This window comes from Peromyscus californicus, unplaced genomic scaffold, assembly GCF_007827085.1.
Source record: "Peromyscus californicus insignis strain IS unplaced genomic scaffold, ASM782708v3 Scaffold_6__1_contigs__length_162567912, whole genome shotgun sequence".
Taxonomy (NCBI): domain Eukaryota; kingdom Metazoa; phylum Chordata; class Mammalia; order Rodentia; family Cricetidae; genus Peromyscus; species Peromyscus californicus.
This window is the reverse complement of record NW_026294584.1, coordinates 78,382,410-78,402,445: the sequence shown is the minus strand read 5'-3', so window position 1 is coordinate 78,402,445 and position 20,036 is coordinate 78,382,410. Positions and strand designations below refer to the sequence as shown.

General features: G+C 37.8%; 1 protein-coding gene across 6 annotated transcripts in view; it reads right to left on the bottom strand.

Moving 5' to 3' along the window:
• Ccser1 (coiled-coil serine rich protein 1) overlaps nucleotides 1-20,036 on the bottom strand; it is a 1,140,231-nt gene that overhangs the window by 154,735 nt on the left and 965,460 nt on the right. The window contains exon 12 of one of the 6 annotated variants that reach the window (XM_052722114.1): nucleotides 1,110-2,447. The exons of the other annotated variants lie outside the window; for them this stretch is intronic. Coding sequence (XP_052578074.1) covers nucleotides 2,434-2,447 — 14 coding nt within the window. The 3' untranslated portion in view covers nucleotides 1,110-2,433. Of the gene's footprint in view, nucleotides 1-1,109; nucleotides 2,448-20,036 lie in introns of those variants that run through there. 6 annotated transcript variants of the gene reach the window in all.

Here is a 20,036-nt window from a genome sequence, read left to right as displayed (position 1 = left end):
ATAGGAGATCTCTAAGGGAGTGCTGGAGAAGAGGGTGAAAGAGAACTACTGCAGAGTTGATAAGTAGAAGATCCTGAACCAAGTAGTAGGTGCCACTGAGTTTTTTAACTGTGAATATGGGCATATTAAAGAAGGAAGAAGTGGAGCACAGGAGATTCTTCTTTAAGAGAAGAATGAGATGAGAGGTGTAAGTTCCCGGCAGAGAAAGTTGGTGTTGAGCCTGGGTTATATATTTGTTGGGATTTTGTAGTTGAATGATGACAGGGAGATGATGTTTGGCTCTAGAGGGGTTTTGGGTGTCCCGTACCTGGGGATCTACCTACGAGGCTGATAAAGAAATAGGTATGTCAAATTGTGGCGTTCAGAGAAGAAGGAGGAGGGGAAAAGCTGGTGAGCCTGGGGTCAATCGAATGGGAGGAGCAAAAGAAATATAGGCTCCCGCTTTGCCTAGGAGGTCCCTCCCCAATAAGAGGATGGGACAGATTAGTACCACTAGGAAGGAGCGGGTAAGGAGGGTACTTTTAGAGATACAGTTAAGTGATGGGATGGGATCAGGTGAAGGGGACCAGCAGCAGCTTTAAAGACCATGGCTGGGGGTAACTCTACCCCTAAGAGTACCAGGGGTGTACGGGACATCTGTGGTCACTTCCTCAGGCTTAGGGAAAGGTTTAAACTGAGGTTAAACTGACTAAAGGGAAAACTTATCCAATTGCTGCTGGTGGATGGGGTGCTGAGCCAGAAGTGAGCTAGAAAATGAGTCTGTTACAGGTGGAGTAGATATGAGGGAGACGCTCCCTCATGTATCAGCTCAGACCACAATTGGGAGCATAGGCACCAGAAAAACCTATCTGAGTCATGACATCAAATCTAAGCATTGCAGCCCAAATGGAAAGACATTCTGGCAGTCAGGAGTCAAGGAATAACAGAAAGTCACTGTAAGTGTAACAGCTTAGAGCTCTGCTGCAGGGAATGTAAATACTCTGCTCTGGCAGGGGAGGGTTTCCCCAGAGAAGTTATTACAGCTCCGCTCTGGAGAAGTGTTACAGCTCTGCTCCTGTAAGGGAAAGTATCCCTAGTGAAAGTGTTACAGCACTGCTCTGCTCTGCTCTGCTGTGGTTAAAGTTGTTACATTTGCATTGGGAACCCTTTCACTGGGGCCCAAGCTGCTACAGTTACAGTGATTTTGTGGTAAGCCTTGGTTCTCAGCTGCCAGGATACCTTTCCATCTGAGCTGCAACAATTACAGCTATACCAGACAACAATATTTAAAACAGAAAATCAAAACAAACCGACTCTTAAAACAATCCGTTTTTAAGAGGTTTTATAAACAAGAAACTAGGATAGAAAAAAAAAAGAAACTAGGACAGAATAAGAAAACTGACACAGACTGTTGATACTAAAAGCAGAAGGGGGACATTACTACAGACCTTATCACAGTTAATACAATATAACTGACATTTTAAAACTGCATGTTCATATATTCAAAAACCTAGATAAAATAGTTTATTCCTTGGAAAAGAAAATCTGCCAAAACACACAACAAGAAATATGCAATCTGACTATCTCTATATTAAAAATAATAAGTAATTAATAACAAGTTATTAATAAGTAATCAATACATAATTAATAGCAAGTCTACTAATCCAATGACATACAAAGAGTCACAAGACACAATCAATTCTAGTTCATCTCATGAATAGAACACTGGCTAAACTTGAAAATCAATTCATTATTTTTCACTTTAAAATAGTAGTAAATGCACATAACTATGTCAATAGATGTAGAAACAGAATTTTAAGATAGCCAATATGTAGTCATAAGAAACATTTTCAGTAAACTAGCAACACTTCAATTTGTACAAATTTATAAATAATCCATGCCTGAATTATAGCGATGGTGTAGAACCCATAGTTTAACATTGTCTCAGAAGCCCTAGATACTGGAATAAGATGAGAAAACAAAATAAAATGTGCATGAAATAATATAATGAAACATTCTGGAATTGCTAGAAGATTATAGCAATGTGAATGAAGCAGTTGTAATAAACACAAGTCAATTGTAATTGGGCTTAAGGCCCACTCAGCAAGAGTGAGAAAAAAAAAATGCCTGGTATGAGAAACAATAGCCCAGTGCTATTGAAGTCACAGATCTTAGAGGAAAACCTCAACCACCACTTCACTAAACAGCATCATCCCTGAATACATTATAAATATTTATCCTTGTATGCACACGAAAGTGCAGTTCTCACCGCACCTCAATGACTCTTCTCTTTGCAACAGGCAGAGACCATGACAGAAAGCCTCAATCAAGAGTGGATGGGGGAAAATCCACATGATGTCAGCCCTACACAAAGCATTCTGAGCAACCGAGGAAAGCTGAGACTGAGAGAAATACTCTTTCCCAAGGAAGAGCACACCAGCTGGATATCCAGTACTAAGCGGACAGACCTGAAAACAAACACATACAGGTAACAATATATGGAATTAACCGGTTGTATTTTCATATTTATGAGGATATATATTAGGAATATACACACACATACATACATGCATACATGTATAAATACACATATGTATGCAACAACAATAAAAAAGAGACCATGAGTGGACAACGGGTTTACACAGAAAGTTTTGAAAGGAGGAAATAAAAGGGGAAAACAATGTAATTATGTTATAATATAAAAAATTAAAAACAATGAAATACTAGGATCAAAAATAAAAGTAAGTTGTTTCTTTACTGTGATGTCTATCTTCATTATTAACTTCATCTAATTTGAAATCACCTAGGACACACACTGGGTGTATTTTGAAGGATGTTTCATGGGAGTCTTAACTGAGCAGGGCAAGACCTATTCTGAATATGGTGGCATTAACCAATGGATTTGACTAACAGGCTGAATAAAAAAAATGAATAAACAGATGAGGCAAGCATATGCATTTATTTCTCACTATTCCTGAATGTGGTTAAAATGTGGTCAGATGCCTCATGCTCCTGCTGGGGTACCTCATTGTACGTAAGCTCCTCAAGCCGCAGGAGTGGCCAGGTCCCTCCTCCAAAGACTTTCAACTGCCAGGTTTCACCAACAGGATGCTCCAACTGCCATAACTGTTGGGCCCAGCCTCCCACCCTACAGAGTAAAAATCCTACTCTCTGGATGTGAAGTCCCACCAATCTCCATTCTGAAAAGTTCCATCTTTCTCCCCAAGAAACTCTGTGTAAGCCCTGTATCCTGTTCAGTTCTCTGCTGTTTCTCACCTGAGCAGAGGCAGCCACCCTTCTGTTTTTTTTTTCCCTTCCAATAAATCCCTTGTATGAGGTTTGGTGTATGGTGTGACTTTGTGGTATTTTTGGCTCATGACCTATAGGAACCTTTCCATCCTAGTTGTAGCTGTAATATTTACATTCTATCTATTTTTTAAACTGTAGAAGAAAAAATCAAAACAAACAAACCCTCTCATATGCTTAAATTGCTTTGTTAAGGAGCTTTTCATAAATGCCAGGCAGTGGTGGCACACGTCTTTAATCCCAGCACTCACGAGGCAGAGCCAGGCGGATCTCTGTGAGCTCGAGGCCAGCCTGGTCTACAGAGCGAGATTCAGGACAAGCACCAAAACTACACAGAGAAACCCTGTCTCGAAAAACAAAAAACAAAAAAAGAAGAAGCTTTTCATATAAATGAGGAAAATTACTTACATAAATTTAAAACAGCAATTAACAAGTGCAATTTGAAATTAAAGATACATGTTAGCATAGAAGCAATAAGGTTCCTGGAGAGAGAGAGAGAGACAGACAGAGAGAGAGAGAGAAAGTGCACACAGTTCAGAGTACACACTGCTCTTGCAGAGGACTAGCATTTATTTCCTAGCACCCACATGGGAATGCCTGTAACTTCAGTTCCAGGTGATCTGATGCCCACTTTTGAATTCCATATACACTACATAAAACAATACACATATGTAATTAAAATAAGAATAAAATCTTTAAAACAAGTAAATTAAGAAATGATATACAGTAGCTCTACTGAACTCTGAAAAAACATTAAAAGGGAATTAAATAAGGAAATATGTTTCATGTTTGCCAATTTAAAAATTCAATACTACAGAAACATCAATTCTTTCTTTCTTATGCTATAGAATTAGTGCACATTTAGTCAGTTATTTTGTAGATATCTCCAAACTGTTTTATATAGACAGAGAATCCAAATCAACATTAAGAAGTGAAAGAATGTTGGACAACTCACACTACCCAGTTGCAGGAATAGCTGCTAAGTTAGGGAAACTGGATTCATTTTGGTTTTGACAAATGAATAAACTTACAAAAAATTCAGTAGAACAGAGAAAAGAGAAGACAATAAAGTGGACCAAAGAGAATATATTGTTAACATGTTATGTAGCAAAACTGGACAAATGGATGGAAAGAGAATTCTATACATCAACAGTACAGTGATCACAAAGGATAACTCAAAATGAACCACATACTCAAGGTAAAATGAAACACTATTTTATAGAACAGTGGTGCTCAACCTGGGGGTTGAATCCTTTCACAGGGGTTACCTAAGACCATCAGAAAACAGAGATAATTACATTATGATACATCCCAGCAGCAATATTACAGTTATGAAGTAGCAACAAAAATAATTTTGTGATTAATTTTGTGATGTTGTGATTACCACAACATGAGTAACTGTATTCAACAGTCACAGGATTAGGAAGGTTGAAAACCACTGTTCTAGAGGATAACACAATTTAAAATACTAAAGGGATGAACCATCAAAGAAAAACAAAAACTTGAATTTCATTTAAATTAAGTTTTTGTATTCTGCAAAAATTTATTATCAAGAGAATGAAAACATAAGACACAAACTACAATACAAACTATAATAAAAGATGCATCTGATAATAGACTATTGCTCAAAATATGTAAAGCACACTTAAAATTCAGCTATATGAAGGTTAACAATACAACTAAAAGTAAATCAAAGACCTAAACATACACCTCACTAAAAATGATGCAAAGATAAAGATGGTAATCACTTATGAAAGATACGCTACATCCAAAGCAAATCAGAACAATATTCCTCTACAGACCTATTATAGGGACAATATGAAAACATATTTAGCAGTCTATCACTAGTGTTTCCAAAAGCACTTGAGTCAGGTTTTTTTCCCCTTTCTGAGTGTGTCTCATCAAAGAGGGAGAAGAAAGCCTATATGTATATCTGCTACTCTGTTTTGTTCCCAAGAAACCAGTGATGTATGGCCATGTATGGGAGGAAGGTCCAAGTGGAGGGAGGGAAGATGCTTACTTTCACTTCACATAGTTCTGTTTCAAATATTAGAAAAAGTACATGTTATCTTAAACAATGTAAAATACTTTTATATTTTAAATAAAAAGCTAATGAAATGATAATAATACAAGTGACATTCTACTATACAATAGTTACAGAAGAACAATGTATTTAAGTACACACATTTTTAAATGCTCATGTAAATATCATGTTATTGCATTATTAACTAATCAATAGTAATTTTATTCCTGGGGGAAAAAGTCTGCCTTGTTGTAGAATATTGTTTTAAGGTGTGTTACATTTGTTTGTGTTGAGGAACATTTGTTTATCAATGCAAAGATGTGCTACATTCATTTATGTTGCATTCGTTTAACTCTGTGAAGCTATCTAAAACACATGATGGTCTAATGAAGAGCTGAATGGCCAATAGCAAGGCAGGAGAAAGGATGGGTGGGTCTGGCAGGCAGAGAAAAGAAGAAGAAAAAGACCTAGGAGCAAGAGGAGAAGGAGGAGAGAACAAGGAGATAAGGATGCTAAGGGCCAGCCACCTAGTCATGGAGTAAGAGTGGAAGTAAGATTACGGAAGTAAGAAAAGGGAAAAACCAAGAGGCAAAAGGTAAATGGGATCATTTAAGCTAAGAAAAGCTGGCTAGAAACAAGCCAAACTAAGGCTGAGCATTTATAAGTCTCCATGTGTGAGTTATTTGGGAGCTGGGTAGTGGGCCCCCTGAAAGGTAAAGAGTAAAAAAAAAAAAAGCTACAGCACTGCCTATTTTCACTAGTGTGTTAACTTCCCATTAAAATAATGCAATCTAACTTTACTAGAATTGTTTTGTTTTGGAAAATATATTTTTTTCTCACTTTCATGAGTAAAAGACTAACAGTCCTATACAAGGTACATCAAAAACAGAAAAATTAGTCAAGAATTTCACAGCTGCCCAGCCTGTCTTTTAGGTTCTTTACTCATGCTTTCTGCACTCTTAAATACCTGCTCATTTCTATAAATTCAAAATTACTTTTCTTCCCCTAATATTCTTCTTAATTGCACAGAACTAAATCTGCCTTGTATTATAATACTCAGACATGTAGACAGCCCTTGTAGTGCTGTTTTTAGAAAAGAAAATAAATAATTATGTCTTGAGAAAATCACACCAAAGACAAATTCCAGAAGAAAAGTGGATGCAACATAGAAATGAGTATTTACTTTGGGCTAATTTATTCATTTTCTAAGATACAAGTCTTTAAACTGATCATCACTGTGACTAGAATCCATGCTGTGATTATCACATTATTCACAAAGCCTCCCATAGCTCAGATAGCAAGGAAATGTTTTTGTGAGTAGCAGAATGTAGCTGTGGGTACTGAAATAACACTCATTTCTAGAATTTGGCAAACAAGTAAGTTTACAGAGACCAAAATTACAGAACACTTAGGAAGTTGTGCATTATAGAAAAGAGATTTTGGTGTAAGGGAAAAGCCCAACTATAATTCACGTCGCAACTCTAGTTATATTGTTTTCCATCTTTGTTGTCTCATTCACAAGGTAAATATTCATTTGCTTCTCAAATACTGCAGGCAGTTTGGATGGGAAACATGTCAATGAAACAGCAGAAACTCCCATTTGTCAACTTTAGAAAATCTTATAAATATGTTGAAAATAATTTATAACACTGTGTTTTTATTTTAGCATAGTGTGGGAATAGGAGTACAATTGAAGCCGAGTGATGGTAGCATGTGTCTTTAATCCCAGCATGTGAGAGGCAGAGGCAGGGGGATCTCTGTGAGTTCAAGGCCAGACTGGTCTGCAGAGTGAGTTCCAGAAAAGGCTCTAAAGGTACACTGAGAAACTCTGTCTTGAAAGACACACACACACACACACACACACACACACACACACACACACACACACACACACAAAAGAATGAAGTTGAATGAATGCTTCTTCTTTTTCTCTAGTACAAATCTATTATAAATATACAACTTAGATGTTTTCAGATATTTTCCTTTTCTAGGACAATGCCTCATTCCGTAAGCCATGATAGCCACAACCTTACTATTTACTTCAGGCTGGCTTTGCACTTTCAGTAATACTCTTCTTGCCCAAGGCTCCCCAAAGCTGAGATTATAGGTGTGAGCCCCTTGACACTACTGGTGAGAATCTTTTCATTATAAACTATGTATTAATGTATTTTCTGGCCAGAATACTTTTACTGAGTCTAGACTTAGCTCCTGGAAACAAATCGGGAATTATAGTCATGCTGTCATCTTCAGTTTGCAGTTTTTCAAGTCAGGAAAAATTGCTTTAACAACCTTTGAAAAATTATAATGTAGCATCAATATAAATACAGTTCTGCCATTAGTATATATCTACTCTATCAGGAACTTTAACTCTAGTCCATATATCATATGGTTACTGTACAAACTACACCTTATTTAGAAAAATAAAAGTCTTTGCCCTGGACGAGATGGGAATGGGGGGTGGGGGGTCGGGAGTGGCAGGAGGGAGGAGAACAAGGGAATCCATGGCTGATATGTAAAATTAAATTAAATTATAAAATAAAATTATAATTTTGCCAAAAACAAAAAATCTGAAAAGAAGAATTCCCAGAAATAAAATAGCAGTCCCTTTTGTGAGACAAACAGTGCAACAAGGAAAAACGGCTAACATGCCCTGAGTTCAGCCTTGAAGTTAAGAAGGTTAGAAAGTTGGATGAGAAAGGTGGCGACTTCCTTTATAAGCAGCAGAGACAAAAGTATACAGGACAAAGTAAAACTACGGGTGCTTCAGTCCAGGCAGGTCCAGTCCCCTCCTCCCAGGCTTGTCCCTGTATAAGCCCCAGGTTTCAAACAGCCAACTCATGCACTGAGCACAGGACCTGGTCCCACTGCCTGGATGCCTCCCAAACAGATCAAGCCAATCAACTGTCTCACTTATCCAGAGGGCCTGATCCAGTTGGGGGCTCCTCAGACATTGGTTCATAGTTCATGTGTTTCCATTCAGGGGTAGGGGGGTGGGTAGGAGGGAGGAGAACAAGGGAATCTGTGGCTGATACGTAAAATTAAATTAAATTATAAAATAAAATTTAAAAAATAAAGTTGATTTCGTTATACTGTAAAAAAAAAAAAAACTACCAGTGATGTCTCATGTGATGCTTTGGGGTGAAATGGGTACAGAGTCTTTTACACTGAGAAGGTTTCATGTGCTGGTTTTCAATGACTAGAAGGTATTATCAACTGCACATCACATTCCAAGGTGAAGGTAAACTGGGAGGACAACCAAGCATTTGAGAGAGATTTGGAGAGCATCAAAATATGTCAGACCTGAGAGCTGAAGAAGGAAGACATGCCACAAGAAGTGAACAGACAATAAGGTTTCTGTAAGCTTGACCTAAAATTGTTTACATCTGACTTATTTTAGTACTAGACCACACACAGGAAAGGGAATGTATCAGTTACTTCTCTTTTGCTGTGATAAAACACCATAACCAGAAGGTACATATGGGAGAAAGAGTTCATTTTCACTTTTGGCTCAGGAGTGGTAAGATATCACAATGGGGAGTCCTGGCAGCAAACAGCAAGCATGCAGGCAGGAGCAGGAAGGAAGCTGATACATCACCTCTTGAACACCAAGCACAAAGAATAGAGAGCTAATGGATTTGGGCAAGCCCCCAAGTGACATATTTTATCAAGCAATGCAATGCCACCTGAAAGTCCTAACTATTGCCACCCATGCGGAGTCAAGTATTAAATGACAGAGACACTGGGGGACCTTTCTCATCCCAAGAGGGAGAATACACAAAATGTATATGGATGACTTAAATGATAGGTAGTTTTATTTGTTAATCTAAATGGTCAGGTAATGTTAAAATAATTAAAAGGCAAGGAAAGAGGAAAATATACAAATAAAAAGCTGTACCAATAAAAATTGGCTTTTATATGCCATTATATTTTTAAATATACACAGGCAAATTTTAGTAAATTCAACATAATTTAAACACATTGTTAAACATCTCCAAGACAGTGATGGAGATATAGGTCAGATGAGGCTTCTTTAGAGAAGCCCTGGTTTCACTTAGCAGCACTGAAAAAAAAACTATCCCCTAATTCTCAGGACACATCTTGGGAAAATACGACCTCACATGTTGGAAGAATGGTTTGGTCTTGGAAAGTCAGTTACATATTTAAACAGTTATCTTCCCACAAGAGCTGAAGTACACTATGTTACACATTTTGGTATGGCTTCTTAAATGATTCTCTTATCTATGATCTCTCAGCCATTTTGTCTAAGCATCTTAGGCATTGTAAAATTATCTTTTCTTATTTTAAATTTCAGTAAATAAAGTTCATAAGCCTATGTTTTTTTAACATTGAAGCTGAATAAAACTATGGTAGTTTGAAAGAAAATGGCCCTCAAAAGGAGTAGCACTATTGGGACCTGTGGTCTTGTTGGAGTAGGGGTAGTCTTGTTGGAGGATGTATGTCACTGTGGATTAGGGCTTTGAAGTCTCATATATGCTCAAGCTGTACCTAGTGAGACAGACCATTTCCTACTGTCTGTGAGTCAAGATGTAAGAATTCTCAGCTCCTTTTCCAGCACCATGTCTGCCTGCATAGAATCATGTCCCACCATGGTGATAATGGACTGAACCTCTGAATTGCAAGCTACCAATTAAATGCTTTCCTTTATAAGAGTTGCCATGGTTTGGTATGTACTCACCCATAAGTGGAAACTAGATGTAAAGCAAAGGATAACCAGACTACAACCCTCAGCTCCAGAGAAGCTAGCTAACAAGGAGAACCCTAAGAGGGATGCATGGATTACCGTGGGAAGGGGAAATAGATGAGACCTCCATGAGTAAAATGAGGGTGAGGGGACACAATGGAGGTTAGGGAAAGGGGGATGAGAACATAAAGGAATGGAATGGTTGAGCTGGAATGGGGACAGAGTGGGAGAGCAAGGAAAGAGATACCATGATAGAGGGAGACATCAAAAGAACAGGGAGAAACAGGGTGCTAGGGAAGTTCCCAGGAATCCACAAGGATGACCTCACCTTAGCATACTAGCAGTAGTGGAGAAGGTGCCTGAGCTGCCCTACTCTGGTAATCAGATTGGTGAATACCCTAATTGTCATCATAGAGCCTTTATCCAGTAAATGATGGAAGCAGATGCAGAGATTCACAGCCAAACACCAGGCTGAGCTCCAAGAGTCTAGTTGAAGTACGAGAAGAGGGATTCTATGAGCAAGGGACATCAAGATCATGATGGGGAAACCTACAGAGACAACCAAACCAAACTAGTGGGAACTGATGAACTGTGGACCAATAACTGTGGAGCCTCCATGGGACTGGACTAGGCCTTCTGCATAGATGAGAGAGGAGATAGTTGTTTAGCTTGACCTGCTTAACGGGCCCCTTGGTGCATGAGCAGGCTTTTGAGAGCCCAGTGCCTATGGTGGGACACCTTACACAGCCTTGGTACAGGAAAGGAGCTTGGACCTGCTTCAACTCCCATGGGAGTCCTTGCCTTGGAGGAGGTGGAAATGGGTGGTGGGTTGCGGGTGGAAGGCTGGTAAGTGAAGTGGGAGGAGGTAAGAGAGGGGGATCTGTGGTTGGCATGTAAAATGAACAGAAAATTTCTTAATAATAATAATAATAATAATAATAATAATAATAATAATAATTAAAGAGTTTCCTTGGTCACAGTGACTCTTCACAGCAAGAGAAACTCTAAGACAAGACCACTTATTCAAATTTGACAGTGTTGACTGTTGATCATGATCTTCATCTGTCTATCTCCCTTGTGCTTACATTTGTGTCTGTAGGTATCTTTTTGAAGTGTTTTATATAAATTTCTGCCAGTAGACCCTTTTGTCCCTGAAGAATAAATGCATTCATCTGCACAATGCTTCCTCTAACTTATAGGTCACTCTGATCAACCTCAATTAACATAACCAGTCTTCTGTATTTCCACTCCATCTAGCACCCACATCCACCCTTTGAAATGGCCTCCCTAGCCCTCTTAGCCATGTTAAAAGATAAAGTCCATCACTAGGTATTACATTTGCTCACATGTCAAGAGAGTATCCTGTATATTTGTGATATTTCCCTTTAGCTTCCTTTATTTTGTCTTTAAGGACATTGGTGCTTTGGGAAGATGAAAAGTTTTGTGTATACTTCAAACAAAAATTTATTATTTGTAATAATGTATATATATATATGGATCTGTGCAAGGAAGTGCCAGTGCCTATGGAGGTCAGAGTCATTTAATCCACTGGATCTGGAGTTATGGGTGATTTTGAGCTGATAGATATGTGTGTTGGAAATTGAATGAGGGTCCTCTGTAAGAGCAGATCACATTTTTAAGCACTGAGAGAGACTGCTCTAGTCTCCATTTGTTTTTGTGATAGAATGTTCCATATAAATACATCTGGTTGTTTTCTCAAGATTAAATGCCAGCTATGCATCCTGTGCTGATGTGGACATTAGTGCCCTGTGCATTTAAGAGTCACAGGCAAAGGCAAAAAGAATTGTCTTGACCTTACCGCTGGTCACCAATCGGGATTTGTCTGCTTTCCCAGTGCAGAGTTATTGCTCATCCACCCATTCTGTATCACCTCTCTTTTATTCTTCCATACATATGCATGAATTCCATTATTTAATAATTTATTTATTAATATGAGTTTTAAAAGATTAAATTAGCCCAGAATTTACTGAGGTACTTCAGTCACAATGTCATCTGTACCTTCTGACAAACTCCCATGATTATGGGACACTAATTTGTCTCTGACACACACACACAAAAAAAAGCTCTGAGATATTTCATTGCAGCATAATAATTCTTAAAGTGAAATTTGGGCACTAAATGGACTCACAACTTTCTGTTTACCAAAGTGATCTAGAAGTATATACACATGTGTATGTGTATACATGCCTGTGTGTAATTGTGTATAATGTGTGTGTATACAAAGGCACAAATATATTTATCTACCCAGCAGTACACACAACATTATCACATATCTCGGAAACAATGTATCCATGCTGAATAATTATAATTTATCACTGGGGACCCTTGTATTTCTTCCACTCTGTATTTGACTTCTTCTGCAGTTAAACATGGGGCTTTGGATCTTCACAACTACTTCATCAATAGCACAAGAATGATAAACATTTCTGTCCTTACTCAAACATGCATAGAATAGTCTGTTTGCAACTTTGATTTTGTATTTCAAGTCAAAATAACTCTTGGAAAAGCTAACACGTTGTTTTAGCAATTCTTCTCATTATTGTACAAACACACAATATTCTATTGTATAGATTTATTACAGTTCACTCAACAACAAAGTTTGGATACTTTTAGTAATTTCCAATGTTTGTTAACTCACAGTAATTAAGGAGAGTATAGTTTTGTGGATATTGCATGTGTATCAGGAACGACTCCTACTGGTGGGATTCATGTGTTGAAAGACAAATAGATATTTCCTTTGGGGGAGATACAGTGAACTTGCAGTATAGTAATTAAACCCTTTGCATCCCTTCCTTTTTTTTAAAGAATTTCTTTTATTCATTTTACATACCAACCACAGATCCCCCTCTCATCCCTGCTCCTGCTCCTCCCTCCAGCCTTCCCCCCAACTCACCCCCTATTCCTTCCTCCAAAAGGGTAAGGCCTCCCACGGGGAGTCAGCAAAGCCTGGTACATTCAGTTGAGGCAGGACCAAGCCCCTTTCCCCAGCATCAAGACTGAGCAAGGCATCACACCATAGGTAATGGGCTCCAAAAATCCAGCTCATGCACCAAGTATAGATCCTGATCCCTGCGTTTTATTAGTAGGAAACAGTCGGTTTCCTATCCTGTTGCCCTAGAGTGATGGTTTCCTAACTTTTGAAGATTTTTTTTAATACTGTAGCTATCCTATCAATGTGTACTTTTGCTTTTAGTTCATTTGTTTTCTCTGTATTTTTTTTGGTGGGGGGGGGGATGTTTCAAGACAGGGTTTTTCTGTATAGCTTTGGAGCCTTTCCTGAAACTCACTCTGTAGTCCAGGCTGGCCTCAAACTCACAGAGCTCATCAGCCTACCTCTGCATCCTGAGTTCTGGGATTAAAGGCATGCCCCACCACTGCCCAGCCTTTGTATAAATTTTTGTCTTATAAGTTATTTATCTCAAAATTGGAAGATAAATTTTTCTATTCTCATGATATAAGGATGTTTAAGTTTATATGTATTATACAATGGTTTTCTCTAGCTAATTAAAATAAATATTACTGCTTCATCCCCCAATAGTATAAATTTAAATCACAATGATAGGTCCTTATTCCTTCTGGAATAGACATTGTATTTAAAAAACTTATAGAAATTATTGGTGAGGAAGTAGAGGCAAGGACATTGTTGTACATTGTTGTGGGAATGGGATAGAGTTCAGCCACCATGAGAAATAATACAGAGACTGATCCTTAAAAAAGAATAATGACGGTTGGCATGGTGGCTTGGCAAGGTGGCTCATTAGGTAAAAGCTCCTGCCACAAAGCCTAATACTGAGTTCCATTCAAGTACCCACTTGACAGAAGGTAAGAACTGATTGCTACAGACTGTCCTCTGTCTCCCAGGAAGGCATATTCCCTAACAACACAAAGCAAGTGAATGCAAACATAACAATTATTCTTTTAAATTAAAATAGGAAGCATTCAATCCAGAAATCTCATTTCTAGGTTTAAGTCCAAGGAAACCAATTCAGTATGTGAAAAATATTTCTACCCATCAATGTTCATTGTAGCAATTGTTTCTAGTGGCCAAGAAATGGAAGCAATTAAATATCCATCCACAGATGAATGGAAAAGAAAGCATGGTATACAAACACCAAAACTCTGCCATCCATGACAATATGTATTAAACAGGATAGAACCATGTCAAATGATATGACCCAGACACAGAAGAATAAATAGCATAACTTATTTAATGTCAGAAAAAATATATAATCACAGAGAATAGAATACTAGTTAGGATAATATAATAGAGAAGAACAGATACAAAATTACAGTTAGACAGGAGCATGTGTTTGGGATAACTATAACTGATGTTAGTCTAGTGCAGTGTTGAAAAATACTAAGAGAGCTTTTGGAGTGGTAGCTCACTTAATAAAGTGCCTGCCACAAAATCATGAAGTCCTGAGTAAAAATTCTCAGACCCAATATAAAAAGCCAGGCAGAGTGGTATATAACTGCAACCTCTGTGTTAGAGGAGGCAGAATCTTCTTGGCCATGCCTGTATCAAAAATAGTGGTGGAAAGTAAGGTAATCAGGGATATATGACTGGCATCTATCTCTGGCCTCTAAATACACATGCACATACAGATGTGCATATACATACACATGCATATGTACACACACATACGTTTATATTACACTACTAGATCTCATACTCTATTGCACACATAACCTCACAAATGCTAAGAGAAAAATAATATTTTCTCATTAGAAAATAATAATATGTTTTGATGTACTTAAAGACTATTTTATACTCATTTTGCTGTTTATGATCTTGTATTTTCTTCTAATTTTTTGTTTTTATTTTTATTTCCCTTTGCATGCACATTGTCGGGCATACTTTTGTGTAAATCCCATTCAATCTACCACTCTTCAGTTTTGTTGTATCTGAATATTGAGTAAATTTAGAAAACCTATCCTTTAAATCCTTTAACCAAAATTACATAAGCACATGCCATAGCTTTCATTGGATCTAGACATCTCAGTAGTACTCTTTATTTATATAAACAACTTCAGTTTCTTTGTGTGCAGTGGGTGAGTAATGCATTTAAACCTGTGACACTATGATAGTGACAACCTAGGATACTAGGAAAATTTATTTTAAGATGACTTTTGATTAGTGCAAATCACTCCAGAAAGTGTTATAAATATCTATCTTGCTTTCATAGTGCATATAAATCTCACAAAATAAAATAGAACAGCTCATTTGTTGCTTTTTGTTAAGATTCTGATTGTTTCTCAGTTACTTTAGAAGTTTTCAAAATAAAATTTGTTTATTTTCCTCAACTCTAGCTCTGTTCAGATAAACTACCAAGATTTTGCAAAACTGACTGTTGTTTTGTTGGTTTGTTTGATTGTTTGGTTGTTTTTTTTTTTTTTTTGTATTCCAATAGAGATCAAATTTAGTATCATTTATTTAAAGTGGCTCTTGGGGATTCTTTCCTCAAAAGGGGGACAAAATTAATCAACAGTATTTAGGCCAAACACCATTATGCAGCAGTTGGAAACTTGACCAAAGAAAATTGTACCTTTGGCAGCAGTAACTTGAACAGGAACGGAATGCCCACTGTGAGCTTGAGCTAGTTCTTTAACAAAAGCTGCGGGTTTCTTCTTCCACTGCCACAACTGTCAGCAACATTGGGATTTCAAACATTGAGTCCAATACTGAGATTTGCTACAGACATTTCTATGTTTGGTAATTTACAGAACTGAAAATCACTGCATGGTGTCTAATGGTTTTCCCTCAAGACAGTAACAATTTCCTTTGAGGTAATGACAGGAAATATGCAGGTTTTATGCTTTTATTTTCCCTTTATTATTTCAATTTCACTTCTTCAAACACAGATAAATAAAGGACAATAATGATTACTGACCCTTCTCTGCACAGACTATCAGTGAAATGATGTAGACTTTGCAAGCTCTATGGTTTCTTTTGAAATAGATCAAGTTCTCTACCGTGGTAACAAAGGAGCACGAGACTGACCTAAATCCAGGATTGAATACTTGCCCAAGGCCTTTTTAGCTTACAGTATTACTTGCTGAATATTATAACTTCAAGTAACTTATTCTAATGATGTGTTTGTAAGAAATTTTTTTTTTTTTTTGCATTGGGAGAGAGCTATCATATATGTATTACAACTTGTTTTGGGAACTCCCTAGCTTTGATGTTAAGACTTTTCTTCAGAAAAACTCAAAATGAGAAAGCATTAAGAGAAATTGCTTTGAAATTTAAGAATGGATGATTGGAATAAAAGCATGTCTTCAGGGACTTGAGATACCTCAGTGGATAATAGTATTTGCTCCTCTTCCATCGGACCAAAGTTCAGTTCCCATCACCAATGTTTGACATCTCACAACCACCATCAATTACAGCTCCAGAGGATCTGACCACCTCTTCTGGCCTCCGTGGGCACCACACTCTAATAGCACATGCACAGAAAGACACACATCCACACTAATTTAAAAAAAAAAAAAGATAAAACATGCCTTTAAAACATTCACTATGTATGTTCCATAATTACATCTATCTATTTTCATACTTATCCAAAATAAATGTTATGTGTAATTTGTCTTCCTGTAAATATTGTAGGGGTAGTAGGACCCATTATATTTTATATATTATTTGTCACAGATTTTTTTTTTACAAAAACTTTTGTGAAGGTCCATGTGGTAAAAATAAAGTGGAAGTACAAAAGGGTTCAGCGTGTGACCTACACTTGCCCCAGCTGTCCTCAAGTTTCATATGATTGCTTTTACTCTACCCAATAATTCAAGTCATGATGTTCATTCTCCATTAACATATAAGAATGCTATTTAACAAGCATTTTCTAGAAAGATCTTCACTCTCCATGACTGCCTATTGGTAACCCACCTTGTTTCATGGTTATGGTGGTTTTGATTTGATCCTTACATTTGCAGAGTGAAATTTGGATACTTCTGTCCTGGGGTACTTCCATGCATGGTACTTCATAAAATAGCTTCCAAGTCTTTACTCATTACATACCATGAACCTATTCCAGGTCCTTGACTAAATGAATTTAATTGTTTTTCAGATACCATTAGTAGTGTCAGGGGTAACTTCTAGAAGTGTTTATGGAATCAGTTGGTTATGGTTATAGTTAATTACATGGAGAGACTTAAAATACTAATAAACTCAAATATTTTTATAGAGAGCAATGAAATTGATAAGGATGTGATATCAGAATAAAAGATTTTCTAAGCATGTAGGAAAAGGTGAAAAGCTAAGGGAAATGCATGTAGGTGTTGGAGCTGTTTGCCCCTCCATGTGAGAGGATAGCACAGGCAACAAGTAAGTAGAAGAGAGCCAAGGTAGAGTCTCCAGTTGGCTTGCCGTGGCTTGACATTATCCCAGCTAAGATTAAAAATGTGCATGCTTCGAATTATAAAGATTAGGATAAGCTCAGCACACAGTGCTCACCTCTCACTGGAAAGTGCTGGGGCAGGAGTGGAGGTTCAGGCTGTTTCCCAGGAGCATCCATCTCATAACGCATAGGAACTCATCTATACTTTTAAACATGAGTGCCACTGAAAAGTCACACACGTTTACTGAGAAATACAACAACGTATTTTAAATGACATGTACTGGGTAAAACATCTGTTTATTCTTGAATATTTTGTGCTGACAATAGTATGTTTTGAGGATAAAGGTAAATTACTGCTAGAATCCTGACTATTTCTAAAGCCATGAAGACACTCCTGTGCTTCCTTCTTGTTGGTTTGAGTCTAAACTCCTGGAATTTGAGGGATAAGCCCAGGGCCCTAAGATGGAGAATACTATGGGGCTTATAGTAGATAGAAGAAATTTCTTCTTTATAAGAACAGGTCATCAGCGTGATTCAAAAGAACTCAAATCTCTGAATTAAAACAAAACTCCTGACTCATCACACAAGTAGAAGAAAGGGAGTCTTAGTTTTCAGTCGATTCGACTTCTGTATTTCTCAATTACATCTTCTGATTTGTTTAGAATATTAGTCTATGACTGCTATGTTTAATTTTACATTAATCTTAAAAATATTGGTAATTTTTTATTGTTGTGTCTATCAAATATTATTTCATGCAAAAATTTTAAACTGCCAGACAGCTTTTTTTGTAGCCCCTTTAATAAGCAGAGCCTTACTAGTAATAACTTTGACATTTAATTTTAATATTCTCAAAATAATTAGACTTTTGGGGAAGCAAGAGCAGAATAAATTGTCTATATAATTAGAAAATTGAATAAAAATAATTATTACCAACAATAAAGAACCATAACAACCAGAGGATAGTAAAGCCATCATTCACCCACAGAGAGTTTAAAAAGAAACAATTAATTCAAAAATATGATAGTTTGATTCAAGTGATTCATTGCCTAATTTTAAAGTTTTGTCTGAGTAGTGTTCCAACAATTCGTGAATCATTAGCTTTTAGAATAGTTATCGGTAAACTGTGGTGCAGAAAATATAAAGTGAAGACAAAGTTCTTTCAAGAACTTTAAAGAAATGAAAATCTGCAAATGTCATTTTGGGGAAAAAATATAAGAGGAAAAGGTTGCTCAAAGATTCTTGCAAACTGAGACCATAAGGAATTTATCACTTATCGTGGGTGCCTTTACAAACCAGCTTCAAATGGGGAGGTGGCAGAGCTGACCACAGAGAGTTTTCCCCAGACATTGACTGTTGGTTACATCTTTTTTTCTTCTTTTTTTCTTATTAAGTGTAGCACGAATCTTAAAAGGTCTTATTAATAAAAACAAACCTGGTGCCAGGTATTGGGGTGAACGCTGGAAGATCAGAGAAGCAGAACAAGCCACAGCCACCTCACTTTGCCAATTCCTCGGCTGATCCTGTTTCCTCAGACTGGAAGCCTCTGAGTCCTCATCCAAATGGATCTCAGCTGAACTGCTGTTCAAAAGCCTAAAAGCTTAACCAGCTCTAGTTCCTGGTTTTCATACCTTATATACCTTTCTGCTTTCTGACATCACTTCCTGGGATCAAAGGCATGAGTCACCATGCCTGGCTGTTTCCAGTGTGGCCTTGAACTCACAGAGATCCAGATGGATCTCTGCCTTAGGAATGCTAGGATTAAAGTCATGCGCTACCACTGCCTAACCTCTATGTTTAATATTATGACTGTTCTGTTCTCTGACCCCCAGATAAGTTTATTAGGGTGCACAATATTTTGGGGAACACAATATCACCACAATTAAGAAACTTTCTATTAATTTTACATACCAACCACAGATCCCCCCCTGTTCCCTCTTCCCACCCCCCAGCCTTCTCCAAAACCTACCCCCCTTTCCTACCTCCCCCAAGTCAAGGTCTCCCACGGAGAGTCAGCATAGCCTTGCACACTCAGCTGAGGCAGATCCAAGCCCCTCCCCTGCACAAAGGCTGCACAAAGTGTTACACTTTTAGGCACTGAGCTCCTAAAAGCCCGCCCATGCACCAGGGATAGATCCTGATCCCACTGCCTAGGGGTCCCCCAAACAGTTTAAGCTAAACATCTTTAATCTACATTCTGTTGCTTCGCAACCTGGGCAGAAATACCTGTGCAGCTTCAGGGCTTTGGGACATTTCAGTTTCAGGACAAAGACAAAGACCATAGCCAGCTGAAATTCCTGGGTCCTCCAGTAAAGGGGTTTACTCTTCCACAGATCATGAGTATATGGAGGCTTGCCTCCATTCCACTAGTCAGATTAGGTCACTGAATCAAAGCCAAAGTCAAATAGACTGGATCAAATTTCCGCGCGCGCACACACACACACACACACACACACACACACACACACACACACACACACACACTCACGGGGTGGGGGGAGACAGAGACAGAGACAGAGACACGGAGGAAGGAAGGCACGGACGGAGAACACTATGGGTAACTGAAGAGGATAGCTTGAAGACAAAAAATCAATTCATAGCTTTGTTTCCACGCTGTCAAGAGGACTCATCCCACCAGCAACAAGACCTCAGCATGTTTTCTTTCTAG